General features: G+C 39.6%; 1 protein-coding gene across 5 annotated transcripts in view; it reads right to left on the reverse strand.

The window, feature by feature from the left end:
- The window catches only part of rbm33a (RNA binding motif protein 33a), a 192,854-nt gene that overhangs the window by 38,993 nt on the left and 134,912 nt on the right, over window positions 1-18,949 (reverse strand). For 4 of the 5 annotated variants that reach the window (XM_069914774.1, XM_069914775.1, XM_069914776.1 and 1 more), the window contains 2 exons: window positions 16,765-17,391; window positions 1,904-2,104 (listed from right to left, as the gene is read on the reverse strand). In XM_069914774.1, coding sequence (XP_069770875.1) covers window positions 1,904-2,104; window positions 16,765-17,391 — 828 coding nt within the window. Of the gene's footprint in view, window positions 1-1,903; window positions 2,105-16,333; window positions 16,382-16,764; window positions 17,392-18,949 lie in introns of those variants that run through there. The other variant, XM_069914778.1, reaches the window with a different exon arrangement.

Below are 18,949 nucleotides of genomic sequence, written 5' to 3' on the forward strand. Positions count from 1 at the left end.
CTCCATCCTCAACATCCATTGGAGCGCTTACATCCCTAACGTCGAAGTACTCGAGATGGCAGAGGTCGACAGCATCGAGTCCACGCTGCTGAAGATCCAGCTGCGCTGGATGGGTCACGTCTCCAGAATGGAGAACCATCGCCTTCCCAAGATCGTGTTATATGGCGAGCTCTCCACTGGCCACCGTGACAGAGGTGCACCAAAGAAAAGGTACAAGGACTGCCTAAAGAAATCTCTTGGTGCCTGCCCCATTGACCACCGCCAGTGGGCTGATAACGCCTCAAACCGTGCATCTTGGCGCCTCACAGTTTGGCGGGCAGCAACCTCCTTTGAAGAAGACCGCAGAGCCCACCTCACTGACAAAAGGCAAAGGAGGAAAAACCCAACACCCAACCCCAACCCACCAATTTTCCCCTGCAACCGCTGCAACCGTGTCTGCCTGTCCCGCATCGGACTTGTCAGCCACAAACGAGCCTGCAGCTGACGTGGACTTTTTACCCCCTCCATAAATCTTCGTCCGCGAAGCCAAGCAAAAGATCTCTAGGTAAGCAAATGCAGTAGCATTGTTCTAACAGGAAATGGTCAAGTTCAAATTCCATCTATCAAATCCACAAATTTTGAGTCGTATTTTTAATTTGCTGGTATCAAAGAAAATGAAAGTGATTGCTGCCGAAATGTTAGAAATTCAGCAGGGGTCAAAATAGTTTAATCCTTTTCTCCCCTCAGGCTTGCTTTTAATTTGCCTGCATCAAAGGAATAACTTGCTATTATTTAAAGCTCTTCAAACCATAGGTCCTCGCAAAGAGATTTGCAGGCAACTTAATTGCTCCCACTGTTGGAATGACAAAATCCTACCATGCCATTGGATAAAGAGTTCATTCCATTAATCTAGTCAACATTCAATCCTCAACCAACATTAAATATTTTAATTTAGACAGCACAATAACAAGCCCATGCCGCCAAATATACCCAATTGACCGACAACCCCTGGTTATGTTTTGAAAGGTGGGAAGAAACCGGTGCCCCTGGTGGAAACCCACACAGACGTGAGGAGAACATTCAAACTCCTTCGAGGCAGCACAAAATCTGAACCCCGGTCCTAGGTGCTGTTGCTGTGACAGCGTTAGGCAGCTACACTAACCGTGCCATCGTAAAACACCAGTTGCTTTGATACACAATAAAAACAGGTTGCTTTGATTTTTTTTAAATGTCATTGTTTGCGATGAACATTTTTTTTTCAAACACTGCAGTATTAACCAATCATATTGAAATTCAACAGGGGTCATTTTCAACATCAACCTCTAGGCATAATGGATTGCTCACCTGTTGTGGCACATAATTTAAATGAAGTGCACATTAGAAAAATCATTCAGATTACAGAGAGAGTGCCAGGTCACAGTGAAGACAGCATTCTTGAAAATTACCCTAATGTTAGTATTTATTCCTGGCCCTTCTATGCACTTTTTGCCTCCAAAATAAAATGAATCATCTCCAAGAACTGAGCATCTCTTAAAATGGCAAATTAGAGTTCCAGTGCTCATTATGACACTACTTCCAAAAGTTGCTTTGGTGTTAGGAAACTCTATGGCATGCCATCTTCCTGCTGGTATGGAATTTGGTTACATCAGTTTTATATATACAAAATGAACATCAAACATTACAGCACAGGACAGGCCCTTTGGCCCTCGATGTGGTGCCGAAGTGAAGCAAAATACTGGGTGAGGGAGAAAAAAATCAATTCCAGACACTTACTCTTTCAAGTTAATACATGTTAAACAATGCCTGCCAAAATATACACAAATAATTAACCTGTTATTGTCTTTTGAGATTAGAGCATCCATAATTGTCCAACATCATAACACAAGGCATTTACATTATTCAAAATGTATATGTGCTTACTTACCCTGTTCTGCTGACCGGCTAAATTCTTTGTAAATCCCAGCAATAGTGGTACAGATTGCTGCCGTTGTTGCTGTGGCCGCTGCTGTGACCCTCCTTTTGTCAATGTGACCTTCCGAACAGTCTGTTGTTTTTGGAGTTGTTGTTGGTGCGGCCGCTGAGGTTGGACCTCAGGAAGAGAAAAGCCAGTATTCTCACTCCCCTGCTGCAAGAACACAGCATCATGCTCTTCAGTATCTTCACTCAACACAAAACCATTTACCACTCAACATGTGCTAAAGGTAGAACGACCTTCCTAAATCTGAAGAAATAAACTATACCGCGCGGTTTCCATACTGAATGTAGGACTCTGTGCAACACTAGGGAGATAAATTCACCCCACTGATTACAAAGACTGCTATTTCAAACCACTTTACAGAACTAAAGAGATTTCAAGTAAAATACTGGCGTTCCTTATCAATAATCCAACAATCATTCGATAATTACTTTAATATCAATTAGAACAGTTAATCATTTAGGATTTTTTTTTACATTATTATCATCTCTGAATTACAGCAATGGTGCCAAAATTCAATGCTGCCAACTTCAAATCATTGTTAAGAGATCAGTTAAACCACCTCAGTATATAAAAACTACAAACAGGTTAAAAAAAAACACCAATTGAATGGTGCATTGATGATCGCCTATTTATCATATTGCTTCTTGCAACCATTTGAGATAGAATAGTTTCAGTTGGCTGGAGCAGTGAGGTTGTGTAGAAAAAAAGGAAAGCAGAAACTATTTTGTCCCCCTTGGCAAGTGCAGCAGATCTCGAGGGTGGGGTTGGGTAAGTCAGGGTCAAAAAGATATGTGGGATCTTCTCAACAGTGCAGATTTGGTAAGATGATACAAGTTTTTTGTCATATACATAAGATGATGTAGTAGCAGTGCGTATTTTTACTTTTACAACAATGTACATACACTTGGGAATAGAGACTGAAATACATTTTAAGGGGCCTAATGGAAATTATAAGTATGGAAGTGGAGTTCAGTCCACTACAAGGCTTGCAACATGAACTCGTCTTTGAGGTCTGGATAACTGCACGTGCATGATGTCCCTCAGATTTAACCAGCGGCAGCATTGGCTGGAGACACTATGGTGAATTTGGCATTTAACACCATCATCCCTTCAAAACTGATCAGCAAACGCCAAGTCCTGGGAGTTAATACCCCACTATATGATTAGATCATGGATTTCCTCACCTCCAGACCACAATCAGTGAAGACTGGTAAAAATATCTCCTCCACAATCTCCATCAGTGCTACAGCACCATCAGTACTGAACAGCACTGAGGGAATAATGGTACTGAAGGCTGAGCAGCCTTTAAACTGTATTAAAGTTGTTTAAAGTTGTTCATAGAGCTCATATGTCTAAAGATAAACTCCATCGCTTTTATTCTCATATCGATCCTATATGTGATAAATGTCAATTGGAAATAGCTTCCCTTACACATATGTTTTGGTCCTGTCCCTCTTTACAGAATTATTGGAAGGAAATTTTTTCCATTATATCTACTGTTTTGAATATTGATTTACAACCACATCCCATTACTGCAATTTTTGGATTACCTATGATAGATTTGACTTATTTATCTCTTCCTGCGGATCGTATGATTGCTTTTCTTACACTAATGGCTAGAAGATCTATACTATTGAATTGGAAAGAGGTTAATCCTCCCACTGTTTTCCAATGGTTTACCCAAACTGTACTATGTTTAAATTTAGAGAAAATTAGAAACTCTGTCTATGAATCCCCTTCTAAGTTTGAGTTAACCTGGCGACCATTTATTCAATATTTTCATTTGTGGTGAGTTTTCTTTCTATGATTATGTATGATAATTGGGCTGTAAGATGAGATCGGAGTGGTTTAGCTATATCTGTAGGTTTATTTTTAAAGTTTTTTTTAATTCAGATTTGTTTTTTCTTCTTTTTTGGGTTTTTTTTTCTCTTTTTTCATATATTGTTATTAATTATATCTTTTTTTTTAGAGATAGTTCACACCCTAAACTGATCTAAATTTTTTTTTATGATATATTTTTATTCTGTAATATTATTGTTTAATATCTCTGTATTAATTCATTACTTACTATGTATTTTTTATATCTCTTTGAACTGTATGTGTTTATAAATTATAATAATAATAAAAAGATTGAAAAAGAAAGAAAGAAAAGCAGCCATATGTTGATCCAATCACAAAGAAGGCTGACCAGCAGCTATACTTTTTGTGAGGTGTCAGAGGGGATTTGATACGTCACCGAAGACTCCCGTAAACTTCTATAGGTGGACCGTGGAGAGCATTCTGGCTGGTTGCATCTCTGCCTGGTATGGAGGCGCCAACTCTCAGAACAAGAATAAACTCCAGAGGGTTGTTCACTCGGCCTGCAACATCACAGGCACCTGACTTCACTCCATCGAGACATCAACATGAGGCGGTATCTTAAAAAAACAGCCTCTATCCTCAAAGACCCCCAGCACCCAGCCCATGCCCCCTACCATTGGGAAAATAGTACAGGTACCTGAAGATGAGCACAAAGACAGCTTCTTCCCCGCTGCAATCAGATTCCAAATAATCAATGAACCGAAGACACTGCCTTACTTTTCGTGCACTATTGGTTTTATTTATTTATAGTAATGTTGTAAGATGGTTATAATATGAACGTTTGCTCTATGACGCTACCGCAAAGCATTAAATTTCATGACTTGTTCATGACATTAAATTCTGAATCATATGATAAACTAGAACCATTTAACGTGGGAAGAAAACAGCTAGAGGTTATTCCCCATTGCGACTGTTGACAAAAGTAAAAAGGACGTGGTCCTGATATGGGAACACCAAAATTAGTGGTATAGTGGTTACTGAATAGGGTTTATGGTTGCCTATGGTGACAAAGGGATCGTGATCAAGTGGGCAAGGGAATGAATGACCAATGACCAACTCAAATTCACAGAGGGCCAAAATTAAAAACTTGGACTAAGTCATGGGCCAAACTAAATATTTATTGAAAATTTTCAACAACATCTGCATGTTTTCACTTCTTTCAACATATGTAATGTTAAACTTTTTCTTATTAAAATAAATGTTTAATAATAGTTTGGGTTAAACTCTTTCCAGAAGAAGCATTAACAAATGAGAAATAAAATATTCAATAAATAATATTTCTCTATAGCCTTTAAGCTCCTTTTAAATGTTTTTTTTTCACAAGCCAACAAATCAAAAAAATAACAACTTGCTTCAATGAAAATCCAATCTTTCAACTATGAACAGTCCAAATATTAATCCAAGCTTAGCTTGCTCCACTGTGATTTACTCTGATGCACCTGGGTCTAAACCAGATACTTGGCATCTCTTCTTAGATGCAAGTTCATCAAACTCTGGGGTCAGAGTTTACCTCCCACCTGTCTTGAAAGGTCCTGTTTTCTGTCTTTCGTTTGGCCATTTTTCGTAAGGGGTTTATTACGTGCGAGTTAGGCGACAGGTCGCAGGTGCTAATGAAAGTAAAGAGAGGAGGTGGGGGCGATTAGTGGGCTGACGGGCCGGCGCCAACGCATTTGCAAAGCATTCTGGGATTTGTAGTATTAGCTGTGCATGCACTACACTGGCGCGGCGGCCAGCGGGCCAGCTCTAATACATACTTGATATGATCTTGCGGGCCAAATATAATTATATCACGGGCCAAATTTAGCCCGCGGGCCTGAGTTTGACATGTGTGGTCTATTGGGTGTATTAGGACAGCACAGGCTCATGGGCCGAAAGGACCTGTTACCATGCTGTATGTCTAAATTTAAATGTCCAGAATTTTTTTCAGCATCTGCACATTATCTTCATGAGATTCTTCAAGTATTGCAATGGCTTGCTCAGGATTTATAGCATGATCAATGCAGATTGGCAACAATCACCTCCTCTATGCTGACCGTAAATAGGGGGACTTCAAAACTATCTGCTTAGTCTCTTGCTCTATTCCAATGCCATCTACAAGTTTGCCAATGACACCAAAGTTATGGGTGGAATCACAAACGGCAATGAGGAAGCATACAGGAGGGACATGGATCAGCTTGTTGAATGATGTAACAACAACCATGCGCTCAACGTCAGCAAAACCAAACAGATGATTGTGGACTTCTGGAAGTCAGGGGAACACAACCCAGTCCTCATCAAGGGCACAGTAGTGGAGAGGGTCAAGAACTTCAAATTCCTGGGTGTCAACATTTCCGAGGATCTGTCCTGGAGCCTTTACGTTGATGCAATCACAAAGCAGGCTCGCCAGCGACTTTATGAGATGTCCAAGGAGGTTTGGTCTGTCACCGAAGGCTCTCGTTATCTTCTACAGGTGTACCTTGGAGAGCATTCTGGCTGGTTCCATCACTGTCTGGTGTGGAGGCATCAACTCTCAGGACAAGAATAAATTCCAGAGAGTTGTTAACTTGGCTTGCGACATCACAGGCACCAGACTTCACTTCTTCGAGGACATCTACATGAGGCAGTGTCTTTAAAAAAAAAGCAGCCTCTATCCTCAAAGACCCCCACCATCCAGGCCATGACCTTTTCACTCAGCTACCAACAGGGAAAAGGTACAGGAGCCTCAAGATGAACACTCAGCGGCACAAGGACAGCTTCTTCCCCGCTGCCATCAGATTCCTGAATGATCAATGAACCAAAGACACTGCCTTACTTTTCATGCACTATTATTTATTGTTATTATTATTTTATTTTAATAGTAATGTCATAAAATAATTATAATACATATTTGCCCTGTGACGCTGCTGTAAAACACTGAATTTCATGACTTGTTCATGACAATAAATTCTGATATTGTACTTATGTTATGGTAAAAGTTGTAAGATATTGGTGAGGCCAAATTTGGAGTATTGTGTGCAGTTTTGGTCATCTAACTACAGGAAAGATATCAATAAGATATAAAGAATGCAGAGATTTACTGGATGTTGCCTAGACTTCAGGAACTGAGCTATAGGGAAAGTTTAAACAGGTTAGAACTTTATTCCCTGGAGTGTGGAAGAACGAGGGGAAATTTGATAGAGGTATTTAAAATAAAGAGGGGTATAGACAGCGTAAACGTAGGTAGGTTTTTTCCACTGAGGATAGGTGAGATACAATTATGGGGACATGGGTTAAGGATGAAAGGGGAAACGTTTAGGGGAACATAAGGGAACTTCTTCTCACAGAAAGTTGCCAGTTGAAGTGGTGAATTTTAACATTCAAGAAGAATTTAAACAGGTACATAGATGAAAGAGGTATGGAGGTCCCTGGACTAGGCGCAGAACAGTGGGACTAGAGCCTCTTTTTGTGCTGTACGTGTCTGACAATAAACATCACTTTTCTTCATGCACCAACTGCACGTGAATATTTATCTACCTGTTTCTATTTATCATTTCTTTTTCTGTCTTGGCATATTGTGGTAATTTATTCTATTGTAGTTGATATATTTCGCATACCTGTGTGACTGTAGCAAGAAGGAATTTTGGTGCCTCTGTATAATGGATGCACGACAAGCTACTATCTCATTTTGGATGATTTGATCTTCCATTAATGTTGACTTCAATATCAGCATCTATAGTCTTCCATTTCTTGTTCGCTAAATGAGTGGATGGAGGACATTCAGGATTTCACGAATTAGCTTCTTTTTTGATTCCTTTGAAACCTTAAAACTTTTTTTTCCCCATCAGTCCAACAAGGTACTGTATGAATTTCCTCCAGGCTCTCCTAAAAGTTTGTCTCTTCACAGAACTTCCCACACATTCTAAATTATAAATAGCATCTTTGATGGTGAACGTAGAGTGAAATCCTTAAATGCCACCCTTACTTATGCATTAAATCCTTCCAATAGAACAGTGTTTTTTTAAAAAGTTCCTTCATCCATTGCTGCAGAGGGGTCGTTTCTAAAGCCAGGAAAGACATGAAAATGTTCTCAGACTACAACTCAAACTCAGAAAGGTGAGCTCCTCAATGAAAATAAACTCCAATCTTGTTTGTTTTGTTTTATTCAAAAGAATTTTTCTTGTTTGCAAAACATAGAATTAATGCTAAATTTCTCAGTCATCCCACCGTGACACTGCACTTTATGTTCCACTGGTAGCTGTGTGATGCCCTTGACTTATTACATTTTTCAACTATTTTACTTTGTGCGCATCTCCTGTGCTGTCACAAGCAGGAACAGCAAAACTTTCATTATTTTGCAGAAAGTTTAATGCAGTTTTTTTTCCCTTTGCTCCCACTAATGTTGACTCAAGAAGACAACAATACCATACAAGTCTTGTTGACATTGTAAATTTGTTTGGAGAAGGGAGCGAACATGGAAATCTCCAGCACAGTTCAAGCTCTTCAGCCCACAGCGCTGTGCCAACTGATAAACCTACTCTGCCTAGAATTTCCCAACTGCAAAACACCACACCCCCACCATTTTTCTCAGCTCCATGTACCAATCTCTAAAAAGATTCTATTGTAAGTGCCTCCATCACCTTGTCAGCAGCAAATTCCATGCACCCACCATCCTCTGTGTGGAAAAGCTTACCTCTTACATTGCCCCTTGTACCTACATCCAAGCACCTTAAAGCTATGCCCCCTCGTGATAAGCCATTTCAGCCCTGCCAAAAAGCCTCTGCCCACCCATACTATCAATGCCTCTCATCATCTTATACACCTTTACCAGTTCACCCCTCATCCTCAGCCACTTCAAGGACAAAAGACCAAGTTCACTCAATCTATCCTCATAAGGCATGCTCTCCAATTCAGGCAACATCCTTTTAAATCTCCTCTATACTCTCTCTACAGTGGAGAGGCAATGTTCATCCAGCATCTTCTAAAGAACTCACTAAATTTTTCAGCGATTATTTCTCCAACCAAAACAACATGCCTTTATTAACCATATAACCACTTACAGCACAGAACAGGCCAGTTCGGCCCTACTAGTCCTGCCGTAACAAATCCCCACCCTCCTAGTCCTACTGACCAGCACCCGGTCCATACCCCTCCAGTCCTCTCCTATCCATGTAACTATCCAGTCTTTCCTTAAATGTAACCAATGATCCCGCCACGACCACGTCTGTCGGAAGCTCATTCCACATCCCTACCACCCTTTGCGTAAAGAAATTTCCCCCCATGTTCCCCTTATAATTTTCCCCCTTCAATCTTAAACCATGCCCACTAGTTTGAATCTCCCCCACTCTTAATTGAAAAAGCCTATCCACGTTTACTCTGTCTATCCCTTTTAAAGTCTTAAACACCTCTATCAAGTTCCCTCTCAATCTTCTACACTCCAGAGAAAAAAGCCCCAGTCTGCACAACCTTTCCCTGTAACTCAAACCTTGAAATCCTGTCAACATTCTCGTGAACCTTCTCTTCACTCTCTCTATTTTGTTTATATCTTTCCTATAATTTGGTGACCAAAACTGTACACAGTACTCCAAATTTGGCCTCACCAATGCCTTGTACAATTTTATCATAACCTCCCTACTCTTGAATTCAATACTCCGATTTATGAAGGCCAACGTTCCAAATGCCTTCTTCACCACACCATCTACCTGAGTATCAGCCTTGAGGGTACTATTTACCACAACTCCTAAATCCCTTTGTTGCTCTACACATCTCAGTAGCCTACCATTTAATGCATATGACCTATTTAGATTTGCCTTTCCAAAATGTAACACCTCACACTTATCTGTATTAAATTCCATCAGCCATTTCTCAGCCCACACCTCCAGCCTTCCTAAATCACCTTTTAATCTACGGTAATCTACCTCACTGTCCACAACACCACCAATCTTTGTATCATCCGCAAACTTGCTTATCCAATTTTCCATCCCTACTTCCAGATCGTTAATATATATAACAAATAATAGTGGACCCAGGACCGATCCCTGTGGAACTCCACTAGTCACCGGCCTCCAATTGGACAAACAATTTTCTACCACTACTCTCTGACACCTCCCATCCAACCATTGCTGAATCCATTTCACTACCTCCTCATTTATACCTAATGCCTCCACCTTTTTTCCTAACCTCCTGTGGGGAACTTTGTCAAAAGCTTTAGTAAAGTCTAAATAGACAACATCCACAGCTTTCCCTTCATCAACCTTTTTTGTAACCCCCTCGAAAAACTCAATCAGGTTTGTCAAGCATGATCTACCCCTGACAAAACCATGCTGATTACTCCCTATCAATCTCTGTACCTCCAAAAATTTGTAAATACCATCCCTCAGAACACTTTCCATCAACTTGCCCACCACAGACGTCAGACTCACGGGCCTATAATTCCCAGGTTTACATTTAAACAGCAGAACCACATACACCACCCTCCAATCCTTTGGCACTACCCCCGTGGCCAGTGACATCCTAAATATCTCTGTTAATGGACCCACTATCTGTCCATTAGCCTCCCTGAGTGTCCTTGGGAAAATTTTGTCCGGTCCCGGAGATTTATCCACCTTTATCTTTTTTAAATGAAACAGCCATCACTACCCCCTCGGTTATCCTTATATGCTTCATTACCTCCCCACTATTTTTCTTTACCTCACTGGTTCAATATTTTTTTCCCTAATGAATACCGAGGCAAAGAAATCATTCAAAATTTCCCCCATTTCCTCTGACTTCTCACTCAGCCTACCCTCGCTATCTACAAGGGGTCCAATTTTATCCCTCACTAATCTTTTACTTTTAATGTACTTATAGAAACCCTTTGGATTTATTTTTACTCTGTCTGCCAAAGCCTCTTCATGCTTTTTTTTGGCCTCTCTAATTTCTTTTTTAAGATTCCATCCAAAAATTATGGAAATTAGTCATTTCCATCTTCTCATAAATGTTTTCAGCCTTTTCAATCAGCATGGGTCCAGACATTGGTACATCTTCAGGAATTTTTAAAAAAAGGCTCCTACAGAAAGTTAGTTTTAGTTTTGAAGAGAATGGCAAACTTCAATGAAGCAACAAAATTCAGTAACTAAGCGTTTTGAGCTTTTCTATCATTGACTTGTCAATAAGCCCACATTAAATGCCTTATTCCAGTTATTTTCACTGTTATGTTATTATTTCCAAATTCTGAGACATTTTTGGCATAACTCACTTATGTTTTCTAACATCCTGCCAGTACAATCATCATGTCAGATGGGCAATGCAAGCCTGTTAAAAGCACAAAGAAATGCATGCGAGATAGAAATGAAGGGAGGTGAATTCCAGATACAAGCAGAAATATTCCTGGATAGTGAAGGAAAATCTGGTCTTGGCTTATGGTGAAAAGTGACATTTACTGGCATTTTCCATTCGGTTGGAAGTCAGTCACACTGGAATCACTCATTAAGTGTGAAGAGAGGGAACAAACTCGTAATTAGTCACAAACTAATTTTTGCACTCTGCTCTAATTTATTGACCAATCTCTAAGCTTCTCACTTGCAATGCCTCATATGTAAATCCTTCACCAAATTATAGATGAGCACTTAAAAAGGAGAACCAGGGAAAAGAAACACGCTTAAAAATTCTTTAAAAACTAGAATGATCTGACATTGATTAAAGACGTGATTAACTGAGGTGGAGGTGGAAGTGAAAGATAAAAGGGCTATTTCTGACAAAGTTGAATAAGTATTGCCGATACCCGATGTGAAATGAAACCAGGAAAGCTCTGATCAGGCAACATTTATGGCTAATAGTTCACAATGATGTCCTTTTGTCATTTTTTTTTCTCTCCAGTGTTCTTTTTTATTTAAAAGAAATCCCCCTGGCTAAGTACCAAATTAGTCTTGATGAAAGATTCTGATCTGAAACATTCTTTTTCTCCTGCTGATGCCACTCAGCCCGCTGAGTTCCTCCAGCAGTTTATGAACCTAATGACCAGGACTCTCCCAAACCTGCAGAGCGTACATCCCATCCATTAATGACTGAAAACTTGTGATTTATATATCCAAAGTGGCACGAATGAAACAACCTGCCAAAGCTGTGGCACAAGTCACAGTCCACACAATCGCATCCTTATTTTTTTTCCTCTTTTTCATGACGATGTTATTCCTTACACAAAACGCTGCAGAGTCTGCTGAGCTTTTGTCTTTAGACTCTTTCGTCAATATAAATGGCTTTTGCGTGACCCTTCTGCACCAAAAATGTCCAAGGGCAATATAAGCGTGGATGGCAAAAATATGCCCCTGAGTAAAGGTAGTCAAAAATATAGTCAAAGGTAACAAATGTCGAGAATATTAAAGGAATAGAAACAGATGGAATGGTTTAGACTCAGGGACGCAGAGAGATATAGCAGAGACGTAGACCTTTCAGCATACCATGGCATCCATTGCTAACCCTTTACTGTGATCCTACATAAACCTCAGATTCTCATCAACTCCACCTAAGATTCTACCACATACCTACAACAAGGGCAATTTAAATTTTCAATCAAAATGTTAACAACAGAGCTCGATAGAAACCCATGGTGGCTATTGAAACCTGTGCTTGTCAATCACACCCAATTAACCTAACCATCCCGTTCTAGGTAGGAGGAGACCGGAACACCTGGAAAACATCCACGCAGGTCACAGGGAGAACGAACAAACTCCTTACAGACAGCACCGGATTTTAACCCAGGTTACTGGTGCTGCAACAGAGCTGTACTGCACAAACCACTACTCCAATCACGCCGCCCTTTTAGAGGTCAATTAACCTGCCAACCCGCATGTTTCTGTGAGAGCATGCAGGGAGCACCCCAAATGAGCACCGACCTCACTTCTCTGGTGTGGTGAAGCAGGAACCTTACTGTTTAGAAAGGGAACCTTAGAACGTATTACATAGATAATTGAAAGCTGAGGTATCGCCAAGAAAATGGTAGTGGGCACTGAAGAGCAGAGGATTTTGCAGGTGCACCAAGCAAATATGGATCATAGCTAGGAATGAGTAATAAATAACAAAAATCACCAAGCAGCAAGATTTTGGATAACACAAAGGTGGAAGGCAGTGAAAATTATCAAAATACAGAGGGAGGCTACAGGAGGATAACGACAGGTGAGGTGCAAAGGACAGATGAAAAGTAACGTGTAAAAATCCACACTGGTTTCCAAGAAATGGAAGAACAAAGCCCAGAAATGCCAGGTCCGTCATAGGTTCTGAACCCCATCACTCTTATCACAGCCTCTTCTCACTGCTACTTTCAGGTAGATGGTACAGAAGTCTGAAGACCAAGACCTCTAGGTTCAAGAACAGTTTCTTCCCAACAGCTTTCGAACATCCCTTCGTTACATCATGACATCACAAAAAAAACCTATCTGCATTATTTTAACAATAGTTTATTTTTGAGCTATTGTAAATGAGAATATTAAATCCAGTACAAATCTGATTATCCGAAATCAGATTCTCTGAAATCCTCATTTATCCAAAAATTTTTCAGAGCCGAGCTTACCTCAAAAGGTTGAAAAAAATTTACTCGACATGAAATTAGAACGACGATTGTCCTAGTATCAGGTAAATCCCTCCCCTCTCTCTTTTCATTTCTTCACCACCTTTCCCTATTGACTTTTCTCTCTAATTCTCCCTCTCAAACTGCGACCCACTGTCCCCCAGCCACAAGCAGTCGGAAGAATCCCTTGTCCCGGCATCATCAAGGAGAGCAGCCTCCTGGGCAGGAGTGGCATTCCCTCCCCTCAGCCTACCACTGGACTCTTTACACCGGACTCTCCGGTTCGCGTGTGCGGTAGGCCTGGGGAGGATTCGGAGTCGGGGTTATGATGTCGGGAGTTCTGGTGACAGGAGCCCACCAACTTGTCAGTGAGTGTTCCACCGACCCGGGAAGCCTCCCCATAGATCAGCTGCAGTGGTGAGGATGTGTCGGGGATCGGCGGTAGTGGTTGGGAGGTCTTGGTGATCGGTGGCATCATTGAGGCCATTTTTTTTGTGAGAATTAAACATTATTTTAATGCTTAAAAAGCCTTCCCTTGTTGTTTGGTGTTGCTTAAACATCAATACAAGTGATTTGCTGTTGCTACAGGGCTATTTTTAAAAAAATTAACAGTTATCCGAAAAAACATTTATCCTACATAGGCCTGTTCTGACCATTTGGGTTAATCGGAGTTGTACTGTATTTATCTTTTATAGTTAGCATCAATTTTAAGTGAATGTATCCAAATGAAGCAGTTTTTTTATGAAGTATGTGTGCAGATACAGCAATTAATAATTTTGGTGCATTTGTACATTGTACAATGTATATGACAATAAACTCATTACCATTAAAATTATAAGAGAATGTGTGTGTCCTTATAAACTAATCAATGATGCGGTTGGTTTTCTTATTCACTCAAAGGGCAAACAAAGGAAAACAAATTTTGCATATTTTGTGTATATGGCAAAAAAAGAAATCTTTTATCATTCATACTCTCCTGTTCATTTAACAGCTCGTATCATGTTGCCAATGTTAGCCATTTTTAAAAAACTGATCATTTTCTTAAATTTTAATTTTCCCACAAATAATTTCCCTGTCTAATGGTGAAAGTACACTAAAAATCTCCATTATTCAAGCAACTGGAAAAAAAATCCAGAAAATAAATAGGTAAAAAATACGACTGTTTAAAATTGGCATCCCCCAGCAGTTAGTCCGTCAATCTGCACATCACAAAATCTCAAGCAAGCGGAAGATTCACTAATCTGGCATCTACCAATCCCCATAGGTACCAGATACCAGGGTTTTACTATAAATAATTTAATCCAATCCCCTTGAATACTCAGAATTTGAAATAAATACAGTAAATATTGGTCAATAGTTTGGCATTTCAGAACAATGATTTTTTTAAAAATCCATAAAATACAGCATCAAAGACACAACCTCGAAAAAATATCATTTGCTTCATGAAAAATTGCTCAGATGCAAGATATAGACTTTCCAATATTGAGTCATCATGACATGGAACACCAAAATAAGATCATGTGCTGGAATGTGACAAGGAGAAACTGCTCTGCAGAGAATGCAAGGCTGTGGATTCCACTTCCAGGGAAGAAACGGTGGTCGTCCGAAATTGTCAGCAAGGAAATTTGCATGGGTTGAAGGGTAAAAGTCAACATGGATGGACAAGGAGGCAATGCTTCAAAGTTCTGAAACTTTGATTATCTGTACATGGATGCTACCCGAACTGTTGAGTATTTACAACCTTCTGATTTTGTTTGCCATTCCCAACATTTGCACTTTTGGGTTTTCTCGTGGATTATAAGGAACTGGGTGATTGTGGTTAGGCTTCTTGGAAGAACTGCTTATTTTACACGCGCCTCTGTTAGTTTCCTGCAATTATAAAGTTCACATGACAAACAAATCTTAATTTTTAAATATCCAGAAGTGGCATCTTAATACGTCTTTAGTATTTTCTAAAAAGAAAAAATACATTTTTATCTAAGATTTAAACTTAGCAAATGCATGAATTGCACATTCCTGCCAGAATACCATTATATTTTTATTAGATTCTATCAGTTGGTCAGAGAAAAATCCTTTCCAAAAGACCTTCAAATTCTAACCGATTAAATCTTATTCCTATTCTAAAATCCAAGCAAGTGGTGATAACACCAACGACATCCAGCAGTGTGCAAATTGATTAATCCCTTTCTATAGAATTGCACCTCCCTTGATTACACCTATCAAATGTTAAGTACCATTATTCTGGAGTGACAACACATGACAAATTCCCCATCCATTTGCTGCAGTCTTTGTGGTCCTGCTAGTCTGTGCTAACGTTGATGAAAAATTAATTTCCCTTATCTGCAACTAAGCCCCGAAATCCAAATCCTGCAAACTGGCAACTCTTTCTGTACAGGTATTATGAAAACCTCTCAAGATTAATTGCCCGTCAGGTGACATTAAATTAATTTCTGTATTCCTGACAGACATTTGATACTCTGTACTGAGAGAAAAGATAACATTGTCAGAGCACACAGAACGACAGCAGTGCAGCTTCCTGGGCAGCATTGCTAAAATTCCCTTTATAAATAGGCTACACGCACTGTCAAAAGGTACTGCCACCAATTCAGCTGCTGCAGGCTTTCCAAGACAAGAATCTACTCACAATGCTTTCATTTATCACTTGCAAATAAAAAAAAATTCAGATTTATGTTCAAATCCCATCAGCATTTATGAAAAAATAAGCAGATTTAACATTCTTCTTTCATTCTAAGCCCTGAAAACCCGAATCATTTGAAGTACTGTTAAGATCAGTCCAAAGTTTAATTGGTACACATGGGCTTTACCTGCAGGAGATTTTACTTTGGTGCACCATACTGTTATAGATTAATTTTTGCACTTCAAGTAGTACCATCTGGTCCAAATAAAAACTTAAGGTGATTCATCACTGAATCATAATTTTCAGATCTTTAAGAACGTGTTTCTATCTTGCTGGGCCATCTTAAGTGCAATTGACGTATTTAAGAGATGAAACCAGATGTCATTCCAAGTTTTCAATGTGCTCGTAAAGAGAATTCTGCAAATCGCTGACAAATGGGAGATTCATTAACACCAAGTGCCTATAATGCATTGCGAGATAATACTGTATGAATAAATACATTCAGCAACTGTAAATGAGACTTCGTTAAGATTTTCTAATGCGAGAGTTTTTTTTTTAATTTCTGAAATTCTGGTTATATATTACCAACAATTTGGAAAAGTGATCCAGAAATTTAAGCAATCAAAGCAGGTAGATATCTCCAATATATACAACAAATATTATCGAGCTAAAGCCTCGGTAGCCACTGTTTCAGTAATAAAGGCAATTTTTTTCACCACTGTTATTGCTGGTAATTTAATACGCAAAATATTAATGCTTATTTTTTTCAAAACGATCCTCCCACATTTTTTACAAACAAACAGGTCTTACCATTGCTGGTAGCTTGAGTATCCTTATTTTGGGATTAATGTGAGGACCATCCCCTCCTCCACTGTTCATTCTTTGCATCACTGTCCGTTTAGCACCAGGCTTTAATTCTTGGGATTTGACTGAAGGAATAACCATCTTCCCAGATTGCACCTTGGGTTCTGATGTGCCAATGGGCTTAGACTGGGCCAGTTTTGGAAACTGTAGTTGATTTAAAGGTGCAGCTCTGACCGGTTTGTTCTGGTTGAAATTTTTCCTCATTTCTGTCTGAACTTGCAGAATATTTCCAGATTGTTGAGTTCTATCGACTTGCTGCTGTACTGTACTTTGTTTTCTCGTGAACAGTCTGCTTTTTATATTTGACTGTGTTTGATTTACAGCACTTGGTGTAATTGGACTAACATTCTGGGAAGCCTGTGGTGTATTTTCCAGTTGGTGGGATGGATGTTGACCTGCAAACGGTGATTGTTGTTGCTGTTGTTGTGCAAGTCTTTCAAGAAGTTCTTTCTTTCGGGCACCAGCTTGCTGTTGCCGTCGGAGTTCCTTCTGCCTTAGTATTTCTTCTCTGAGTTTTTTCTGTTCCTCAATTTTCAAACGATACACCCTTGTTTCTTCATCTTCATCCACAGTCTGGCAGAGAAAGAAGTTGGTTAATAAACGTAATTAAAAATGTTAGCATTGAAAAAGGCAAATTTATCTATCTATTTAACAGCTGAAAGGTGAAGGGAATTTTTTTTGCCACAGAATTTCACAAGTTAACAACTTGAGAGATGGGATTCTACAAGCAAGTCTCCATGGGGAGTTGGAGGAAGTCGAGATTAAATCTAGCTTTTTTCTTATTTTTAGCCCTGTATTACATTCAGAGGTAGACATGGCAGTCTGTGGTGTGATATGCTTCTCCTACAAAATATGGGAGATCAGGGAGAAGTGTCACTGACAACATTTGCAGGAAATGTGTCCAGCTATAGCTTCTCTCAAACTGCATGGAACAGCAGGTGGACTCCCTGAGGAGCAGACAGGTGGAAGAAAGTGGTAAAAAACAAAAGTTTCAAGGAAGTGGTCATATTGCAAGTTCAACCAGACACAAGTGACTACTATGAGGGACAGGCAGAAATGCTGGGAGACATGCCCTCTGGGGGAAAGCCACAGTAACATGGCTGACTCCAGTGAACAATTTCTGTGGATGTCTTAAGTGAACGCTTCTCAACTATATTTACTATGGAGAAGGATATGGAAGCCAGTGAATTCAAGGGAGTAAAGAGTGATATTCTGGAGAACAGGAAAATTTTGAAGGAGGCAGCACTGGAAATCCTGAAACATATGTGAATAAATATCTCGGGCCTGACCAGATTTATCCTAGTATGTTATGGAAAGCAAGGGTGGGGCCATGGCAGAGATTTTTGTAACTTTGTTAGACACAGGCACAGAACCAGAACACTGGAGGCCTGCTAATGTTGTGCCTTTATTTAAGAAGGAATAAGTCAGAGAATGACAAGATGGCAAGCCTTAGGACAGTGTGGGAACATTACTGAAAGGGATTCCGAGAGACAGGAATTTGGAAAGGCAAGATCAGTCAGAATGCTTTATTGGGAAAAGGCAGGAAAAGATTTAGACTGATGAGGTCCAACTGAAGAGCCAAGTGAAGCTGAGTGCTCACCTCTGGGTTATAACTTCAATAATTCTGCATTGGACTATGAGAATACCCAGAATACATGTTTCTTACAAAAAATTCCTTTTGTTCTTTCACATTTAATTATGCAAAAGAATTCATTTATTTCTCACAAAATGCATATTGTTGCTGAAATTTTCTCTCGGTTTGTCACAGTTCCACAAAAAAAAATTTCATTAAGCAAAATTAACCCTACGTACTGGGGAGAGTCAAGAGGTGCTGGCCAAGTTAGCAACTCTAATGAGTTAATTAAAGGCTCTCTAGAGACATGCCAGATGCAGGGAGACAAGGTACTACCGTAATTGCCTTCACCATTAAAACAGCTTTACACAAAGAAATGGTTAATCATAATATCTTATGAATACCAATCCCCCCCCCCAAAAAGAATACAAAATGCTTTGCAACTCAAATCTACCTGTGAAACCTGATGTAAATGTCTTGCCCAAATGAATAGGATAGACATTTTAATAAATAGACTCTTTAAAATTAAAACATAAACCAACAATGAAAACTTTATTC

Source organism: Narcine bancroftii, chromosome 1, assembly GCF_036971445.1.
Source record: "Narcine bancroftii isolate sNarBan1 chromosome 1, sNarBan1.hap1, whole genome shotgun sequence".
NCBI classification, from domain to species: domain Eukaryota; kingdom Metazoa; phylum Chordata; class Chondrichthyes; order Torpediniformes; family Narcinidae; genus Narcine; species Narcine bancroftii.